Here is a 21008-nt window from a genome sequence, read left to right on the forward strand (position 1 = left end):
TCTGTTAAATGTTAATACTGAACAGGATATAAAATCTGTTAAATCTGAGCTCAAGATGGTAATCCATAAGCAAAAAATTGATTATTTTAGGACGCTCCTCACAGACATTGACTGGACTGATGTTTACAGTGGTCATGGAATGAATGAAAAATATAACTCTTTTGCTAATAAAGTTATTACCTTATTCAAACACTGTTTTCCCCCAAAACTTACCAAGGTTACAGCACAACGAAGCCATGGATTACTCAAGGAAAAGGGGTATCTTGTAAACCAAAGAGAAAACTGTATCTGTCAATCCAAAACAGTTCTGATGTTGATGCTGTAGCACATTACAAGAAATACTGCAAAATATTAAAGACTGTAATACGGACATCTAAACAAAAATCCCATGCCACTTTCCTTGATGTTGACCTCCATCTGTCCAATGGCCAGCTTCACACATCCGTCCACATCAAACCCACTAACAAGCAACAGTACCTCCATTATGACAGCAGCCACCCATTCCATATCAAACGGTCCCTTCCCTACAGCCTAAGCCTTCGTGGCAAACGAATCTGCTCCAGTCCTGAATCCCTGGACCATTACACCAACAACCTGAAAACAGCTTTCGCATCCTGCAACTACCCTCCCGACCTGGTACAGAAGCAAATAACCAGAGCCATTTCCTCATCTCCTCAAACCCAGAACCTCTCACAGAAGAACCCCAAAAGTGCCCCACTTGCGACAGGACACTTCTCGGGACTGGATCAGACTCTGAATGTGGCTCTCCAGCATGGATACGACTTCCTAAAATCCTGCCCCGAAATGAGATCCATCCTTCATGAAATTCTCCCCACTCCACCATGAGTGTCTTTCCGCCGTCCACCTTACCTTCGTAACCTCTTGGTTCATCCCTATGAAATCCCTAAACCACCTTCCCTACCCTCTGGCTCCTACCCTTGTAACTGCCCCCGGTGTAAAACCTGTCCTATGCACCCTCCCACTACCACCTACTCCAGTCCTGCAACCCGGAAGGTGTACACGATCAAAGGCAGAGCCACGTGTGAAAGCACCCACGTGATTTACCAACTGACCTGCCTACACTGTGAAGCTTTCTATGTGGGAATGACCAACAACAAACTGTCCATTCGCATGAATGTACACAGGCAGACAGTGTTTGTTGGTAATGAGGATCACCCTGTGGCTAAACATGCCTTGGTGCACGGCCAGCACATCTTGGCACAGTGTTACACCGTCTGGGTTATGTGGATACTTCCCACCAACACCAACCTATCAGAACTCCGGAGATGGGAACTTGCCCTTCAATATATGCTCTCTTCTCGTTATCCACCAGGCCTCAATCTCCGCTAATTTCAAGTTGCCGCCACTCATACCTCACCTGTCATTCATCATCATCTTTGCCTCCACACTGCCGCCTCGACTGACATCTCTGGCCAAACTCTTTGCCTGTAAATATGTCTGCTTGTGTCTGTGTATGTATGGATGGATATGTGTGTGTGTGTGTGTGTGCGCGCGAGTATATACCTATCCTTTTTTCCCCCTAAGGTAAGTCTTTCCGCTCCCGGGATTGGAATGACTCCTTACCCTCTCCCTTAAAACCCACATCCTTTCATCTTTCCTTTTCCTTCCCTCTTTCCTGACGAAGCAACCGCCTCGAAATTTTGTGTGTGTGTGTTTGTGTGTGTGTTTGTGTGTTATTTTATTGTGCCTATCTACCGGCGCTTTCCCGCTTGGTAAGTCTTGGAATCTTTGTTTTCAATATATTTTTCCCATGTGGAAGTTTCTTTCTATTTTATTTACAAATATATTACAAGGAAGAGATAGTCATGTCAGATAACAAAATAAAGACTATATGGGATATAGTGAAGGAGGAGACCAGTAGAACAAGACATGTAGAGGGACAAATAGCATTAAGAGTAAATAATACATTGATGACAGACATGTATAATGTTGCAGAACTTTTTAACAAACATTTTATAACTGTTACTGACAAGATGGGGTTGTCAGGTTCTGCAGATGCTGCTATGGAATACCTCAAACTAGGCATTTCAAGTAACTTCCATAATATGAATTTGACTCTCACTGCCACAGCAGAAATAATATCCATCATAAAATCTTTAAAATCAAAAACATCTAGTGTGTATGATGAAATACCAACAAAGTTAATTAAAGAATGTGATTCTGAGTTAAGTATCATATGAAGCTATCTGTGTAACCAGTCATATATCAGTGGAATATTTCCTGAATGGTTGAAATATTCTTAAGTTAAGCCACTGTTTAAGAAGGGAGATAAACAGAGAGCATCAAATTTCCACCCAATTTCACTTTTGCCAGCATTCTCAAAAATTTTAGAAAAGACAATGTACAATTGGCTTTATAACTATCTTATCTCAAATAATGTACTGTCAAAATCACAGTTCGGATTTCTAAAGGGTTCTGATACTGAGAAGGCTATCTACACTTACAGTGAAAATGTGCTTAATCCATCAGACAAAAAATTGCAGGCAACTGGTATATTTTGTGATCTGTCAAACGCATTTGAACGTGTAAATCACAATATCCTCTTAAGTAAATTAGAATATTATAGTGTAACAGGAAGTGGTGCAAAATGGTTCAAACCTTATATCTCTCGCATGAAACAAAGTGTGTTATTAGGAAAGAGACATGTATCAAGCAATCTGGCATCATCCAACTGGGAAATAATTACATATGGTGTCCCACAAGGCTCTATTTTAGAGCCCTTGCTTTTTCTTGTGTATAGCAATCAACTTTCATCAGTAACATTACCAGAAGCCAAGTTTGTTTTGTTTGTTCATGATACAAACATAGCAATAAATAGCAAATCAACTGTAGTCTTAGAAGGGTCAGTTAATAAAATATTTGTAGACTTCAATCACTGGTTCCTAGCCAATTCTTTGTCACAAAACTTTGAAAAATCACACTACATGCAGTTCAGAACTTGTAAGGGGTGGGGTGAACTATGAGTATATGCCTAACATACGATGACAAGCAGATAGAAGAAGTGGACAATGTTAAATTCTTGGGATTACAGCTTGATAATAAATTCAACTGGGAGAAGCACACCACAGAACTGCTGAAGTGTCTTAATAAATCTCTATTTGCAATGCGAATTGTGTCAGACATAGGGGATATAAAAATGAAAAAGCTGGCATACTACGCTTACTTTCATTCCATAATGTCATATAGGATTATTTTTTGGGGCAATTCATCAAGCCAAGCTAAAGTTTTCCGGGCACAAAAACGTGCAGTAAGAGTTATATATGGTGTGAAATCAAGAACATCCTGCAGAAGCCTGTTTAGAGAACTAGGGATACTAACTACTTCATCCCAATATATTTATTACTTAATGAAATTTGTCATTAAAAATATATCACTTTTTCAAACCAACAGCTCAATTCATGGAATCAATACTAGAAATAAGAATAATCTTCACAAAGATTTGAAGTCACTTAGTCCTGTACAAAAAGGTGCACATTATTCAGGAACACACATTTTCAATAACTTGCCAGCAGCCGTAAAAAGCTTAACAACCAATCAAACACAGTTTAAGAGAACCTAAAGCATTTATTGGTGGCCAACTCCTTCTACTCCATTGATGAATTTCTCAGTAGAACCAACTGATTTGTATATATATATATATATACAACCAGCACTTTCTTGTTCAGTAAGTTAAAGCATATATATATATATATATATATATATATATATATATATATATATATATATATGCTTTAACTTACTGAACAAGAAAGTGCTGGTTGATAGACACAATAAAAAACACACACACAAATTTCAAGCTTTCGCAACCCAAGATTTTCATCAAGAAAGAGAGAACGAGAGGGAAATATGGAAGGATGTGGGTTTTAAGGGAGAGGGTAAGGAGTCATTCCAATCCCAGAAGCGGAAAGACTTACCTTAGGGGGAAAAAAGGACAGGTATACAATCGCACACACACACATATCCATCCACACATATACAGTCACGGTCAGACATATCTAAATGCAAAGAGGTTGGGCAGAGATATCAGTCGAGGTGGAATTACAGAGGCAAAGACTTTGTTGAATGACAGGTGAGATACGAGGGGCGGCAACTTGAAATTAGTGGAGGTTGAGGCCTGGTGGGTAACCGAAAGAGAGAATGTATTGAAGTCTGTATATGTGCGCATGGATATGTGTGTGTGTATGAGTGTATACCTGTTCTTTTTTCCCCCTAATGTAAGTCTTTCTGCTCCCGGGATTGGAATGACTCCTTACCCTTACTCCCTTAAAACCCACATCCTTTTGTCTTTCCCTCTCCTTCCCTGTTTGGTGATGAAGCAACCTTGGGTTGCAAAAGCTTGAAATTCGTGTGTGTGTTTGTGTGTTTTTTATTGTGTCTATCAATCAGCACTTTCTTGTTTGGTAAGTTACAGCATCTTTGTTTTTTTATACATATTTTTCCCACGTGGAATGTTTCCCTCTATTTAGTATTTTTAAAATGATTCTTTCATATATCATTCATTAAAAAATGACAACCATGCCACTTGGAATCCGTGGAATGGTACATAAGATTATTTGTTTGAGTTGTAAATATTTGCCATGTATCGTTGTTTTTCTGACATGTTCTACATCCTGAGGACCTCCTCACTACAGATCAATTGGAATGAAAGTAAATCTAATCTATTCAAATCTTGTACACCCTTTTTGAGGCAATAACTCTCTGGCTATTAGTTCTAGGAACTATCTTCCAGGTATAGTTGTCCTTATGAGCTTTCAGTTCTTCTTCAATTTTCCAGTGTTTTGAGTCAGGACCAGAAAATGCTTCTTTGAAGCTGTATGGATCATTATACTGAACAAAATTAGCTTCATATCTTGCTGGCTTGTGGATGATAGAATGATCTCATAGCTGTATCGATGGTGCTTTGGTAGGTTGCTCTTCAGTTTCCAGTTCAGCCTTATTGTCATCATTTTGTGAAATTTCCATCTCTTCCTGTGTTTGCGCTGGTTCACCAGTAACTTGCTAGTGCTAGTCCATGATATCTTTAAGTTTAAGTATGTGTCATCAACTTTTTGTTGTGCTGACAATGAGCTGTTGCTAACCTCGTCAAAGTGACATCCCTTGATACAAACACTTTGTGACTCATGGGATCACAAAGTTGATAATTTGTTGCTTCTCCTTGATAACCAACAAGTACAACCTTTCTGGATTTGGCATCAAACTTGCTGCAAAATTGTTTTTGTTCATGAGCAAAGGCATCTGACTGAAACACACAAAGATGTCCAACATATGGTTTTCATGTGTTCCACAACTCATATGGAGTTTGCTCCAAATTGTGTTTTGTTGTAACTCTATTTAATATGTATCCAGCAGTGCTCTCAGCCTCCGCCCATAAAACTTCAGAAAGTTTTTGGCTTCCAACATCGTGTGTGCACTTTCAACAATTGTGCAATTGCCGCTCTCAGAATGACCGTTCTGTTCTGACATGTATGGCACAGCTGTTCCTAATAAATTCCATGGTTCCTCAGAAACTTTTTCATACCATAACTAATATAGTGAGTCCTATTTTCCAGATGTAATGTTTTGACATTCTGACCAGGCTTGTTCAACACAAGATTACTGAATTCATGAAACCAATCAATGACATCAGATTTGTGTCTCACAAAATGAACAACTCTGTATCCAGTTGCATCATCTTTGAATATGGTAAAAAACTTTGCACCATCAATTGAATTAACTGACATTGGCCCACGGATATACCAATGAATAATTTCCCCTCAGTTTGCTGAACAATTTGTGTCTTTGTTGCTGACCTTCAGTTGATGTGCCTTGCCTAGCTGATATGATTCTTAGAAAGAATATTTTCCTTTTTTTTACATTTAGTCCTTTGACCACTACTTTTGCTGACATCTGTTGGATTGTTTGTGTACTGATACATCCTAACCATTCATGCCACTGTTTCAGATAAGTCACTGCAACATTAACTTCTCTCCCTAGTGTGAATTATGTCATGAAACACATCCTGTAAATATTGCTCTCTTCCTTCATGCCTTCAGCTACAGTCTCTCTATCATGTACAACTTGATCTTCTTTGAAAGCTTCAGTGACTTGCTCCAACATACATGCTCTGACACTAAACAAATTCTTTTTGATACGTGGTACATTCAAAACATTTTCGAGACATGCTTCACTCATTTTGCCACTAAATTCCTTGCTGACAATAATTGTACCAACACTGATGATTTGGCATTCTTTGTTATTACCCAGTAACACATGCTCCACAGTCACTGGACAGAACTTCAGAAACCATTCCCGTCAAAAATTCATATGACGTAATGCACCACTATCCAACAGCCACACATCTGACTGATCAGTTTCAAACCACTTAGCATATGTCTCTCTTGACTTTCTGACAACTCAACACATGAAACTTCCTGGAAGATTAAAACTGTGTGCCGGACTGAGACTCAAACTCGGGACCTTGCCTTCCGCGGGCAAGTGCCTACCAACTGAGCTACCCAAGCACGACCCACGCCCCGTCCTCACAGCTTTACTTCCGCCAGTACCTCGTTTGAGTCTTGGTCTGGCACACAGTTTTAATCTGCCAGGATGTTTCATATCAGCGCACACTCCACTGCAGAGTGAAAATCTCATTATGGGAACTCAACACATGTTATCTGCTGACACAATAAATACACACACGGATTTATTTTTGCCACATTTACATTTATCTGTCTCTCACTTTTTCTTCCAGCACTCATGAGCTATATGACCATGCTTCTTGCAGTAAAAACAGCTGACATCTGATCTTGTCTTTCATTCTTGTGAACGTTTGATTTTATCAGGACATCTTGCTTTTTCCTATTGTCTGTTGAATGACTTCACACATATTCAACTGGGACTCTTCCATGTTTTGTTGACTAGCTGGCACACTGTCCCAAGCTGTTTTAAATGCATCATATTTTGATGATGATGACATGCTGACTTTCACCATTAAAGCTACATTTGAAACCTTTTATCCACATTTCTGAGTTGTAATGCTAGATTTTCAATTTTAGCTACATGTTCAAATACAGAATTTGCATTCATATGATATTTAAGAAAATGTTGAGTTATTGTTAGTTTGCTGGCTTCTGATCATTGCTAAGCTGATGTCAACTTGTTCCACATTTTGTGGACTGTCTCATAAACCAACAGACTTTGCACTTCTGTATTGCCCACTGATGTGGAAATCAGAAACATACCTTTTGCATTTTCTTTTGTCCATGCTTTCAAGGCAGCATCATAGTATTCATTAGGTTGACCTTGAGTACTCATTACAACATCAAGAATTCCGTAAGCCTTTAACATTGCAATTATCTGGAATTTTCATGTTTGATAATTTTTTGCATCCAGCTTTGAGATGTACTTTGAAGACACTTCTTCAGCCATTGCAGATTTCTTCTCTATTCTTTTCATCTAAACACAGTCAGGATATCAAAAATTTCTATGAAATAACAACTTTGGTCACACAAACCGAGCGATGCCTGAGCCCAAAACCTGATTCAGATAGTGGAGGTTTGCTAAGAGAGATTAATAAAGCTGTGTATGAACTTATCTTATTAATTAAGATAACTGGCTTTCTTTACGATGGCTGACTTTCCACATGCAACAAAAGCAATACAATGAGTACTACTATTGCAAACACTACAAAAAGAAACAGCTGTGCTCACATAAATAAACTCTATGCACTAGAGGCCAGAATGTGAGTATAAACAAGGACAAGAACTGCAAACACATGCAAAGGCAATTATGCAAAGCCATTCCAACAGTAAGATTACAAATGTGGGTGTCACCCATGATCTGTAGACTGATGACAATGTTTTGTCTGTTGCAGAAGAAGAAGCGATTGTGGGTTTTCTCATTAACTTCTCCTGGCTTTGCTCAGATGTGTACTTAATTGATGTGTTTGAACACTTGAATGTGTTAAACTTGAGTTTCAAGGTAAAAATGTAGACATGTTAAAAGTTGAGGGTAAGATTAGTGCTATGGTCAAAAAGTGTCAGATCTGGGTATCAAGGATAGAAAACGAGCCAGTAACTAGCGTTTCTACTTTAAAACAATTCTTGGAGTCATCAGAGCCGAGTTTGCCTGACTAGATCAAGATCAATGTAAGCAAGCATCTACGCAGCCTAGCCACCACTTTTAGAGAGTATTTCCCTGAACCTGACCCTTATGACAGATGGATTCGAAATCCCTTCATCTGTGAAGAAATAGACAAAATCCAAGGCCTCACTGAATAAAAGCAAGATCAACTTGTGGATCTGTCCAGCTGTGGTATGATAATAAACATTTTCGTCAGTGATAAAATTACAGACTTCTGGGCATCAGCACGCACGGACTACAAGAAACTTGCAGATAAAGGCAATGAATAAGATCCTTCCATTTGCAACCACATATTGGTGTGAGCAAGGATTTTCTTCCATGTGTTTCATGAAAAACAAATATAGGAATCGGCTCGACATGCAGTCTGATTTCAGAGTGAAAATTTCAAGTTTGGAACCTAATATTTCAGAAATACTGGACTCAAATGTCAGATTGAATTCATCTCATTAAGAACTGAAAATTAAAACTAACTGTATACTGATGGAATACTCTGTTGTAACTGTATTTTTTCAAATAAATAATACCTTGTATGAAATAAGTGTTTTCTTATTTTTCACACAAGTCTACTCAATGCAATCTCAAGTGTAGTACACATGAAAGACCAATACAATCACTTTTACTTTTTTCCTGTCATTTTCAGTTCATACTCAATTTTTATTTTTTTAAGGAGTTTGTTATACTAAGCACCCAGATCTGAAGACAAAGACATTGAGCAATAATCAGAAATTTAACAATAACAATGATGGCTAAACTGAAAAAGTTTTAAGCTCAATATTTTCTCAATAATGAATATGTCAATGTTTTTTTCTAAGCACCAAAAATAGAAAACATATAAAAAGATTCTTAATTTGGCTTTTTAGGTACTTGATACTGTGATATCACAAGGTACCAGTCATGCTCGATGAGGGGGTCCTTGAGAAAATTTTGTTGGGAAACCCTGACCTAAACAGTAAAGGTGAATTATCTGTAAGCCTAGAGAATAAAGGTGAACACTTTTTGAAGTTTGTTTGGGACCATATTGATCATATCGAATATAAATGAGCATTCTTGAATAGGTTAGCTGTGGTTAGTCAAAATTTGTAATCAAATTGGTGGAACAAGATCTAACTAGGAAATGTAATTTTGTCAGTTATATATTTTGTGTTCCTTCTGTAATAAGTGATGTTAGTTGTGCTAAGAAATTTATTCATTGTCTTCAAACTTTGCCTGACAACATGAGTAATCAAAGTAATGCTATGATACCCATAAAGTGGATAAAACCCTGCAAAAACAGTGTGGATATAGCATTTGGTGACATTGAAAGTGATCTCTTACATGAAGTGTCTAATAACAAAGATGAAGATTCAGATTTTGGATGTCCTCACACTAGGATTAATACTGATAAGTGGGAAGGGAATTGTTTGATTGATACAGGTAGCCCAATTTGTAGTATATCTGATCAATTTAGAGACCAAATCCAGTATAGTAAGAATTTTATAGAAACGTCTACTGCACGTGTAAAGGTAAGAGGAGGTACTGGTAAGCAGAGCAAGTATGTAAAGTATCAAGTACTCTTAGCATTTAGTTTAGAGGACAAGACCTGTGTACATGGATGCAAGATGATACCTAGTCTACAAGAAAATATTTACTATGTCTGAAGATTTTTAAGACTATATAATTGTGTTTTGTTTGCCATGATTGTAGTATGTAAGTTCATGTAGTTTCTAAAGTTCTGTCTTATCCAGTGACTTAGTTTAAATCTATCTGTAGTTTCATAGGACTAGATAACTGTGTTTTGTTTGTCTGGAATCTCTCACGAAATAAGCATCAAACAAAAAAATTAGAAAGAACGAAACTCGTCTAGCTTGAAGGCGGAAACCAGATGGCGTTATTGTTGGCCCGCTAGATGGTGCTGCCATAGGTCAAATAGGAACCCCCATTTTTTTACTTATCTACCACAAAGCGAAAAAAGTGGTCCAACTAAAACATTCATATTTCTTTATGCACTACACGAATATGTAATAAAAAATTGGAGTTCCTATTTTAAAAATGCAGTTGATATCCATTTGACCTAGGGCAGCGTCATCTAGCGGGCCAACCATAGCGCCATCTGGTTTATTTTTTATATATATATATATATATATATATATATATATATATATATATATATATATATATATATATATATATATATATATATATATATGCTGATGATGTAAATAAAATAGAAAGAAACTTCCACATGGGAAAAATATATTAAAAACAAAGATTCCAAGACTTACCAAGCGGGAAAGCGCCGGCAGACAGGCACATGAACAAAACACACAAACACACACACAGAATTACGAGCTTTCGCAACTGGCAGTTGCTTCGTCAGGAAAGAGGGAAGGAAAGGGAAAAATGAAAGGATGTGGGTTTTAAGGGAGAGGGTAAGGAGTGATTCCAATCCCGGGAGAGGAAAGACTTCCCTTAGGGGAAAAAAAGGACAGGTGTACACTCGCACACACACACACATATCCATCCGCACATACACAGACACAAGCAGACATATTTGAAGGCAAAGAGTAAGGGCAGAGATGTCAGTCGAGGCGGAAGTACAGAGGCATTGTTGGGTTCAAATTAATGATGATGTAAATAAAATAGAAAGAAACTTCCACATGGGAAAAATATATTAAAAACAAAGATTCCAAGACTTGCCAAGCGGAAAAATCGCCGGCAGACAGGCACATGAACAAAACACACAAACACACACACAGAATTACTAGCTTTCGCAACCGATGGTTGCTTCTTCAGGAAGGAGAGGGAAAGGCGAAAGGATGTTGGTTTTAAGGGAGAGGGTAAGGAGTCATTCCAATCCCGGGAGCGGAAAGACTTCCCTCTGTACTTCCGCCTCGACTGACATCTCTGCCCTTACTCTTTGCCTTCAAATATGTCTGCTTGTGTCTGTGTATGTGCGGATGGATATGTGTGTGTGTGTGTGAGTGTACACCTGTCCTTTTTTTCCCCTAAGGGAAGTCTTTCCGCTCCCGGGATTGGAATGACTCCTTACCCTCTCCCTTAAAACCCACATCCTTTCATTTTTCCCTCTCCTTCCCTCTTTCCTGACGAAGCAACTGCCAGTTGCGAAAGCTCAAGCATCTGCTGTTTGGATCTGTGTTGCAATTGATATTTGTTAATTGTTCGCAAGACTGCTAAGGACAGTTTTATTCAGCATAAATGCATGTAGGGGGAATAACTTTCCAATACATTACGTAACCTTAAATAAGTATTAATTTTTTTATCATGGTAAATCAATCTTCTAGGTCTTTATTGTTGAATGGATAATCAGCAAATAGCGTGGAAGACATCTATATTTTACTTCTTAAGCTGCTGGACTGTGTCATCATTCAAAGGTATTTATGACTATGTTTATTTTAATCTGTCCCGACCATTGCAATATTATATATGATTGAATCTTTAGTTGTGGGCAGACACATGCTGGCTCTGTTTTGGGTATGCCTGGTCATCGTGATTGTGTGTGTGTGTGTGTGTGTGTGTGTGTGTGTGTGTGTGTGTGTGTGTGTGTGTGTCTGTGTGTGTGTACTCAAGGAGAGCCTTTGATTGAGGCTAGATGCTTCTTACAGTTACTCTTTGCATATACTTGAACTTATTGATATGATTATGAGCTTTACCCATTTTGTTGTACTGAAACGTTTTTGGTGGTTTGTATCTGGTGTGGTTTCGATTCGTGGGTCAATCCCCACAATGTAAACTCAGACTCTAAGATTTTTCCATTAGTTTGTTCTTTCATGAGACAACATATCTCCAAATACTATGGTTTATATGGCTGATTGATTACTACTCATGACTGAGAATATTTTTCTGGTCTGTACCTGTCGTTATGAGTTTTTCGAGTCATCTCATTCGTTGTACACTTATTCACTGAAATTTTTTTCTCTACCCTCTTGAAGATTTTGAAGGTTTGAGTGTATAGATCTTAACTTAATATTTATTAATTCTAGTGATTTACAAGTTTAGAGGTGTAATGCTGTAGTTTTGATCTTGTATTATTTGTCTTATGACAGTATCTTCCACAGATATGAAAATCTGAATGCCATCTCCTGATATATGTTTAGATTACGATTTATATAGTAAATATTTTTCTCATGTTTTCTATACATCTATCTGCTATCCTGGGCAGCATTTTGTACACCATTTGGTAAACCTTGTAGCTGCCACAATATATTGCAAACATTCTGTTTCCGAATTTTGTGAGGCAGATATTGTAATTGGTCACCCACCTCTAACATCACCTCTTTTTTCTCTTTTTTCTTTTTTCTTTTTTTTTTTTTAAATAACTGATGTCAAGAATACTATTGATTCTTGTATATGTGAATGTTATGTCAGCTGTCTAAGTGAATGACCTTCATATGATTTTGTCTATGTTTTGGGCTATGATAAGTAAAAAAAAATTAATTTGTTAATACTCTGTACATACAGTTAAAATTACTCTTCTTTTAAAAATATTTCAAATTAAGAAATTTCTGGCGTACTTGCAATTCATATTATTAATTGCACAAACAAATGCAAATTATTAAATTTACTTCTGGACTCATTTATAAAATAATAATATATCTCAGTGATGATTCTTATTCTGTTCAGATGGCTCTGAGCACTTTGGGTCTTAACATTTGAGGTTATCAGTCCCCTTCTTATTCGGTCAAGAAATGTTTAAACTCTTTTGCCTTATAAACTCTTTGAAATACTGTGAGTACTGCAGAATATAAATAGCGGTGGGCATGCCTCTGATGGAATTAGATGTTTTTTGATTGTATCACTAATAATGTAATTTATGGTGTGACAGAAGTGTGATTTAGAAGAATGAGATAAAATAAAATGATATTCATAGCAATAGGCAAACTGCACTATGTGACCAAAAGTATCCGCACACCTGGCTGAAAATGACTTACAAGTTCTTGGTGCCCTCCATTGGTAATGCTGCAGTTAATTATGGTGTTGGCCCAACCTTAGCCTTCATGACAACTACTATTCTCACAGGCACATCTTCAGTCAGGTGTTGGAAGGTTTCTTGGGGAATGGCAGCCTGTTATTCATGGAGTGCTGCTTTCAGGAGAGATATGGATGTCAGTCAGTGAGGCCTGGCATGAAGTTGACGTTCCAAAACATCCCAAAGGTGTTCTATAGGATTCAGGTCAGGACTCTGTTTAGGCAAGTCCATTACAGGGATGTTATTGTCATGTAACCACTCTGTCACAGGCCATGCATTATGAACAAGTGCTCGATCATGTTGAAAGATGCAGTCACCATCCCTGAATTGATTTTCAACAGTAGGAAGCAAGATGGTGATTAAAAGATCAATGTAGGCCTGTACTGTGATAGTGCCATACAAAACAACAAAGTGTGCAAGCCTTCTCCATGAAAAACATGACCACACCAAAACATGACCACTTCCGAATTTTACTGTTAGCACTACACGTGATGGCCAATGACGTTCATTGCGTATTCGCCATACTCACATCCTGCCATCGGATCACCACAGTGTGTACCGTAATTCATCACTCCACACAACACTTTTCCACTATTTAATCATCCCATTTTTAAGCTCCTTACACCATATGAGTCATCATTTGGCATTTACAGGCATGATGTGTGGCTCATGAGCTGCCGCTCGACCATGAAATCCAAGTTTTCTAACCTCCCGCCTAACTGTCATAGTACTTGCAGTGGATCCTGATGCAGTTTGGAATTCCTGTGTGATGGTCTGGATAAATACCTGCCTATTACACTATGACCCTCTTCAACTGTCGGTGATCTCTGTCAGTCAACAGACGAGGTCAGTCTGTACGCTTTTATGCTTTATGTGTCCCTTCACATTTCCGCTTTACTATCCCATCAGAAACAGTGGACCTAGGGATGTTTAGGAGTGTGCAAATCTCACATACAGACACATGTCACAAGGGACACCCACTTACGTGACCACACTTGAAGTCTGTAAGTTCTGTGGAGTGCCCCCTTCTGCTCTCTCATGATGTCTAGTGACTACTGAGGTCACTGATATGGAGAACCTTGCAGTAGGTGGCAGCACAATACACCTAACATGAAAAACGTATGTTTCTGGAAGTGTCCAGATACTTTTGATCACATAGTGTACAAAATCAAAATTTCAGGTGCAAAAATGAGCCCCTAGACTCAAGACTTGGAGCCAACAACAAGAGAAAATGAAGACAAGTAAAAAGTTCTTCTTTTGTGTATCTTACACCTCTTGATGCTTTCAAAACTTTTATAGGCAGAGAATTTTAGTACTGATATGTGTGGGAGGGTAAGATTACAAAATGAACACAACATTCTGCTAATATCTGACCAGAGGAAGCAAATATATTATAACTCATATGCTTGACCCTGAGTGCAATAACTATTCACATTTATTTAATGGGTACTAACAAATAAAGTTAAAAAATATATATTGAGTTGATACTGAGAATCCTTGATTTTCATTTGCAAAAGTATTTTTGCAATTTCCATAGTACAAAGAGATCAAATAATCTCATAACTATGAGAATAAATATTATTTTATTTAGTTATCTCATGTTGGCAATGGACAGATACAAAGATGTTTCATTCTTCACTCCACCAAACAAAAGTAATGGCTCTGATTTTATTTAATAATACAAAACACTACAAATACTTTCCCATGGTTGGTATGAGATACACAAAACATGAACTTACCTGTCAGGCAAATCGAAATATCTTTCTAGAAATCCATCTACATCAAGATTCTTTTCAATTTTATCAACCATATTTTGAAGGTAGCCTCCTATGTTATCCTTCTCATCTGAATTTAATTTTGACAACAAATCATTTTCTTCCACCCAGAAAAATGGAAGACATTTTCGATCTAGTAAATAGTTCTTCAGATCATTAAGCATCTGAAAAACAGGGGTGATAATTTTTAAGAATAACATTCTGAAATAATATCATGTATTTTAAATGAGAAATGAATGGTACATCTACTCAAGTAAAAAATAAAACAGTTTTTGAAGTGCATAGTGCAGAAAAGAATTTAAGGGCTGGTTGGAAATTTGGATCTCCATTCTAAGGAACACATGTAATGCAATTTAATTTAATTTAATTTATTATCATCGATTTTATCATATATGTGATGTAGGGATTGTCATCATTTATAAGATCTTTAGTTCTGATTAAATTCAAATACAACTATTGGGCAATAATTGGTCTATGTTTTTCAAACTTTTTTGAACATGATAAACTTGGTTGGTGGGAGTTGTATAAAAATAAATTTTACAATCATTTTGAAATGAATGTGTGACAAATTTACTGAAATACAATGAATGGTGTAGATTTGTGCTAGGCAAATGAATCTGGTGAGAAATCACCTAGCAACTTTATTTTTCTGTTCAGAAACAGTTTTATAGTAATATAAAACGTGTCACTTGAACTGAAAGTTAATCATACTTTCATAATGTTAATGGCAGCTGTAAGGAAAGTTTGTGTATTTTTGTGGGTGCAACTCAGTTTATTTTTATTTATTTATTTATTTTCAGGTTCCATAGATACTTGATGCAAGTGTATAATTGGGATGTAGAATGTGTCAGATTATTACCGTAATAACCAATCTAAATGATCATAAGGCTTACAAACCATACAGATACATGATGTTCAAGTGTTTATAACACATATTATAGTAGTAATTATGATTACACAAAATTGCAAGTCTTACATTGTAATGCATATGAAAAGCATTCTGTTGTTAATTGGTATGCCAGTGCTACATAGTCAATTCTTGTAGGAATGCTTATATGTAAACACATTGTACACATTGTTACACACTGTCAAAACATTCCTGTAAAAAATAGGAAGAATTACTCAAAAGATTAAGTTTTCTCTGTTTTTTTTTTTTTAAATGTAGTCTTATTCCCAGTGACTGATTTAACATTAAATGGAAGTTTAGTATATACTTCTATGCTTGAGTAATGTACTCCTTTCTGTACCATGCTAAGATTTTTTATATCTTTCTGAAAATCATGTTTACATCTTGTATCATGATCATGAAATTCACTTTTTGTTTTGTAAATTGTTTGATTATTGTACACAAAGTACATTAGTGAAAAAAATGCACTGAGACAGCATGGTGAGGATCCTGAACTGTTGGAATAAGTTTCTGCAAGAGCATTTGAGGTGCACTCTAGCTATAATTCTGGTGACTCTTTTATGTGCAATAAAGACTTTGTTTGCTTGTGACTGGTTACCCCAAAATATGATGCCATATGTCATAAGTGAATGGAAATATCCTAGGTATGCAGTTTTAATTGTTTACAAGTAACAAACAGATGAAATTGAGCAAATGCCAAATACTGCTGAATTCAGTCTTTTCATAGATTGTTGATGTGAACAGACTGCTTTAGATTGTTGTTTATGTGTAATACCAGGAATTTGGAAGACTCGCTACCAATACTTCTTTGTCACCACATTTTATTTCCTTTGAGTCTTGGTAATATCGAGTGACAGGCCATTTGAAGTGAACCAATCTATTGCTTCTTTCAATACAATGGTCGCAATGTTGACTAGACTGCAATATGTTTTTTTTGTCAATCATAATGACTGTGTCATCAGCACACATGTTAAAGTGTGCTATTGTGTCATACAGCACCGCTGATCATTGACAAACATTTAAGTGTGCCCCAGTCAGTGCAGGCAGGTGTCATTGCAGAATTCTACAATAATAGAATAATAGCTTCTGTCTTCTGTTGTCTAGATATGATTTGCTTTATCATTTAATCCACAGAGTTCAGCCTTCACAAGTAGAATTTTGTGATCTATACAGTCGAATGCTTTAGACAGGTCACAGAAGATTCTAGATATCTCCAGAATAATAATTAGCATTGTCAACTTATCTTGCTCTTGAGAGTTCACAGCAGATATTGTTTCCTGGAACTTTGTTAAATGAAAATGGTGTGGAGAACTGCATGATTCTCAGTAATCATGTAAAGACAGTTGTTGTTTTAGGTTTACTGTTTACATCACAGGGTCCTTCTCAAACTCTTACATCATACTGGCCATCTCAAAAAATTTCTCCTAGGTCTTATATAAATTTGCTGACAATCATAACATTGTTACATAAAGTAATTTTGTTGTTACATAAAGTAATTTTGTTAATTGCAGTCACAGAAGTTGTTCAAAATTACAGAAAATGTTATCATTTGGTGGTTAAATTTGAAATACATGAAACAGGATATAAGGTCAAATATATATTTGTTGTTTTCATAGGAAAATAAGTGAAATGCTTCAAATAAACAATGCTGATTACATTTTTGTTAACTGCTCTGAAACTACACCATCCCAAATCTTGCAAATATGTTTCTGGTTCCAAATATGCATGTTTAATTTTTTGGCATGAACAGAATTTCAATTAATATTACAGTACTAAACAATCACTTTGTTTACATCATCAGTAGTAGTTTGCTTTATGAGCTTGAGTAATTAGTAATGTAATTACATGTTGTTATGATCAACAATTGCATAGTAAACTGACAGTACGTTAATCAGAATTGTTACAGGTTTCAAACATTTTAAAAACAGTATTTTTGTTGTCTCTTTCATAATTTGGTTGTTTGTAACTGAATGGTTGTGATTGTAATTAAATGAATTAATTATACATGTTCCTAGCATTAGATGGATGTAATACTTACAAATACTTTGACATGATGTTATTGAAAACTACTATCCAGTGCTCAAAAGGTGAAATTGCCTACATGAACACTATCTAATGATACAACAGTTAATTAAGCAACCTCAATTAGATTTAGTGTCATGTGAAAGATAAGCTAAATTGGCTCTTGGAATCATACAAAGAATGAGTTGTTACATCTCAATACCCTTCCAAAAGTATTATATAACCACCGGTTGCCAAGGCTATTCACGCAATTAATTGTGCAGTCCAAGTAAATACACCAGAGAATATTGGTATTCACGGAAAAGCATGAACAGGATTTCAATAAATATTATGGTAGTCCAAATAACCACTTGATTTGCATAATCAGTATGACTTTGTTTTATGAATTTCAGTGATTAGTTAGTAATTAGGTGTTGTTATGATAGGCAGTTGCATAGTAACTGCATAGTAACTGACAAAAACCTTATAGAAATAGTCTTTTTGTTGCCTCTTTCATTATTTCACTGTTTGCAACTGAAGAGTTCTTATAGTACAATGGAAACTCCAGGTAGGTATATCAACAATGTAGGTAAAGAAAGACTGCTACTTACCACAAAGAACACATGATAATTGCAGACAGGCAGTGTTTTTCAATTGTGCCTGTCTGCAACTTAATGTGTCTCCTTTACAGTAAGTAGCACTCTGTATTTGGCTACATTATTGGTTCTAGTTGTAATTAGATAAACTGATTATACATGTTATTAGCAGTGGATGGATCCAAACTGACGAGTACTTTGACATAATGTTATTGAAAATTATATTTCAGTGTTCAAAAGGTGCAATTGCCTACACAGGTCTTGCCTAATGCTACAATAGTTAATTAAGCAACCTAAATTATTTTTGGTGCCATGTGAAAGATAAACTAAATTAGTTCTTGGAATCACATGAAGAATGAGCTGTTATACACTCCTGGAAATGGAAAAAAGAACACTTTGACATCGGTGTGTCAGACCCACCATACTTGCTCCAGACACTGCGAGAGGGCTGTACAAGCAATGATCACACGCACGGCAAAGCAGACACACCAGGAACCGCGGTGTTGGCCGTCGAATGGCGCTAGCTGCGCAGCATTTGTGCACCGCCGCCGTCAGTGTCAGCCAGTTTGCTGTGGCATACGGAGCTCCATTGCAGTCTTTAACACTGGTAGCATGCCGCGACAGTGTGGATGTGAACCGTATGTGCAGTTGAAGGACTTTGAGCGAGGGCGTATAGTGGGCATGCGGGAGGCCGGGTGGACGTACCACCGAATTGCTCAACACGTGGGACGTGAGGTCTCCACAGTACATTGATGTTGTCGCCAGTGGTCGGCGGAAGGTGCACGTGCCCGTTGACCTGGGACCGGACCGCAGCGACGCACGGATGCACGCCAAGACCGTAGGATCCTACGCAGTGCCGTAGGGGACCGCACCGCCACTTCCCAGCAAATTAGGGACACTGTTGATCCTGGGGTATCGGCGAGGACCATTCGCAACCGTCTCCATGAAGTTGGGCTACGGTCCCGCACACCGATAGGCCATCTTCCGCTCATGCCCCAACATCGTGCAGCTCGTCTCCAGTGGTGTCGCGACAGGCATGAATGGAGGGATGAAGGGAGACGTGTCGTCTTCAGCGATGAAAGTCGCTTCTGCCTTGGTGGCAATGATGGTCGTATGCGTGTTTGGCGCCGTGCAGGTGAGCACCACAATCAGGACTGCATATGACCGAGGCACACAGGGCCAACATCCGGCATTATGGTGTGGGGAGCGATCTCCTACACTGGCTGTGCACCTCTGGTGATCGTCGAGGAGACACTGAATAGTGCACGGTACATCCAAACCGTCATCGAACCCATCGTTCTACCATTCCTAGACCAGCAAGGGAACTTGCTGTTCCAACAGGACAATGCACATCCGCATGTATCCCGTGCCACCCAACGTGCTCTAGAAGGTGTAAGTCAACTACCCTGGCCAGCAAGATCTCCGGATCTGTCCCCCATTGAGCATGTTTGGGACTGGATGAAGCGTCGTCTCACGCGGTCTGCATGTCCAGCACAAACGCTGGTCCAACTGAGGCGCCAGGTGGAAATGGCATGGCAAGCCGTTCCACAGGACTACATCCAGCATCTGTACGATCGTCTCCATGGGAGAATAACAGCCTGCATTGCTGCGAAAGGTGGATATACACTGTACTAGTGCCGACATTGTGCATGCTCTGTTGCCTGTGTCTATGTGCCTGTGGTTCTGTCAGTGTGATCATGTGATGTATCTGACCCCAGGAATGTGTCAATAAAGTTTCCCCTTCCTGGGACAATGAATTCACGGTTTTCTTATTTCAATTTCCAGGAGTGTATTTCACACTGACTTGCATAATAGGCACAATACTGACATAAAGATCAGTGGTCGTGAGTTATAAAGTCTTAAATGAGAGAGCAGCAGTGTTTTATAAATGCAGAATAGTGTTTGATTGTGCTCAATGGACATGTAGTTCAACTCTAAAGTAGATGTGAAAAGAGAAATAGAAAGGCAACATAGTTATGGAACACTGCATAATATCGTGGAAAAGGTATTTTTTGCTTGGAACTATTTTATGCTAGGACATACACAATACTGTTGATACTGAGGACGAATTTGAGTGTTACTCAGCTTATGCATTCAATGATTTTTTTGTCTGAATAATGAGCTTTTTTGTTTTACTTATGATTTATGTCACCTGTGTGATGTGTTCTGTAGAATGATTTACATATTGTGCTGTTTGATAGCTTCTACTAAGAATACTTAATGGTTCTGTAAGTTTTCATGCTATATGCTACATAATGACGATTACAGAGTTTGTGCCGTGAATTCAAGTTACTGGGATGTCTTGCATAGATAATTGTAATTTTGTTAAGTATCACTTTTGTTATGTAGTAATTACTTTTAGAGATCAGGTTGCATTATGATGTCTTAATGATTAGAGAACTATGCTTTGTCCATATTAAGCAGTATATACAGAAAGTGTATTGAAGTACACAGTGTGACTCATGAAATTTACAGTCAAACGATTACAGCTTAGGGGTGTATTACACTATGTTGACTTGAGGATTAGTTATGCTGTCTCATTTAATGAATATTTTATCTTAATCATTAATGATAGAGAATGTGATGATTAGGTGAACTAAAGTTTGTGCTGTTTTTCATTT

The 21008-nt window shown here is 37.5% G+C and overlaps 1 protein-coding gene across 9 annotated transcripts in view; it reads right to left on the reverse strand.

Moving 5' to 3' along the window:
- The window catches only part of LOC126353879 (cyclic GMP-AMP synthase-like receptor), a 324472-nt gene that overhangs the window by 100897 nt on the left and 202567 nt on the right, over window positions 1-21008 (reverse strand). For all 9 annotated transcript variants that reach the window (XM_050003074.1, XM_050003077.1, XM_050003079.1 and 6 more), the window contains one exon: window positions 14848-15047. In XM_050003074.1, coding sequence (XP_049859031.1) covers window positions 14848-15047 — 200 coding nt within the window. The remainder of the gene's footprint in view (window positions 1-14847; window positions 15048-21008) is intronic.

The sequence above is a fragment of the Schistocerca gregaria genome, chromosome 3, assembly GCF_023897955.1.
Source record: "Schistocerca gregaria isolate iqSchGreg1 chromosome 3, iqSchGreg1.2, whole genome shotgun sequence".
Classification (NCBI taxonomy): domain Eukaryota; kingdom Metazoa; phylum Arthropoda; class Insecta; order Orthoptera; family Acrididae; genus Schistocerca; species Schistocerca gregaria.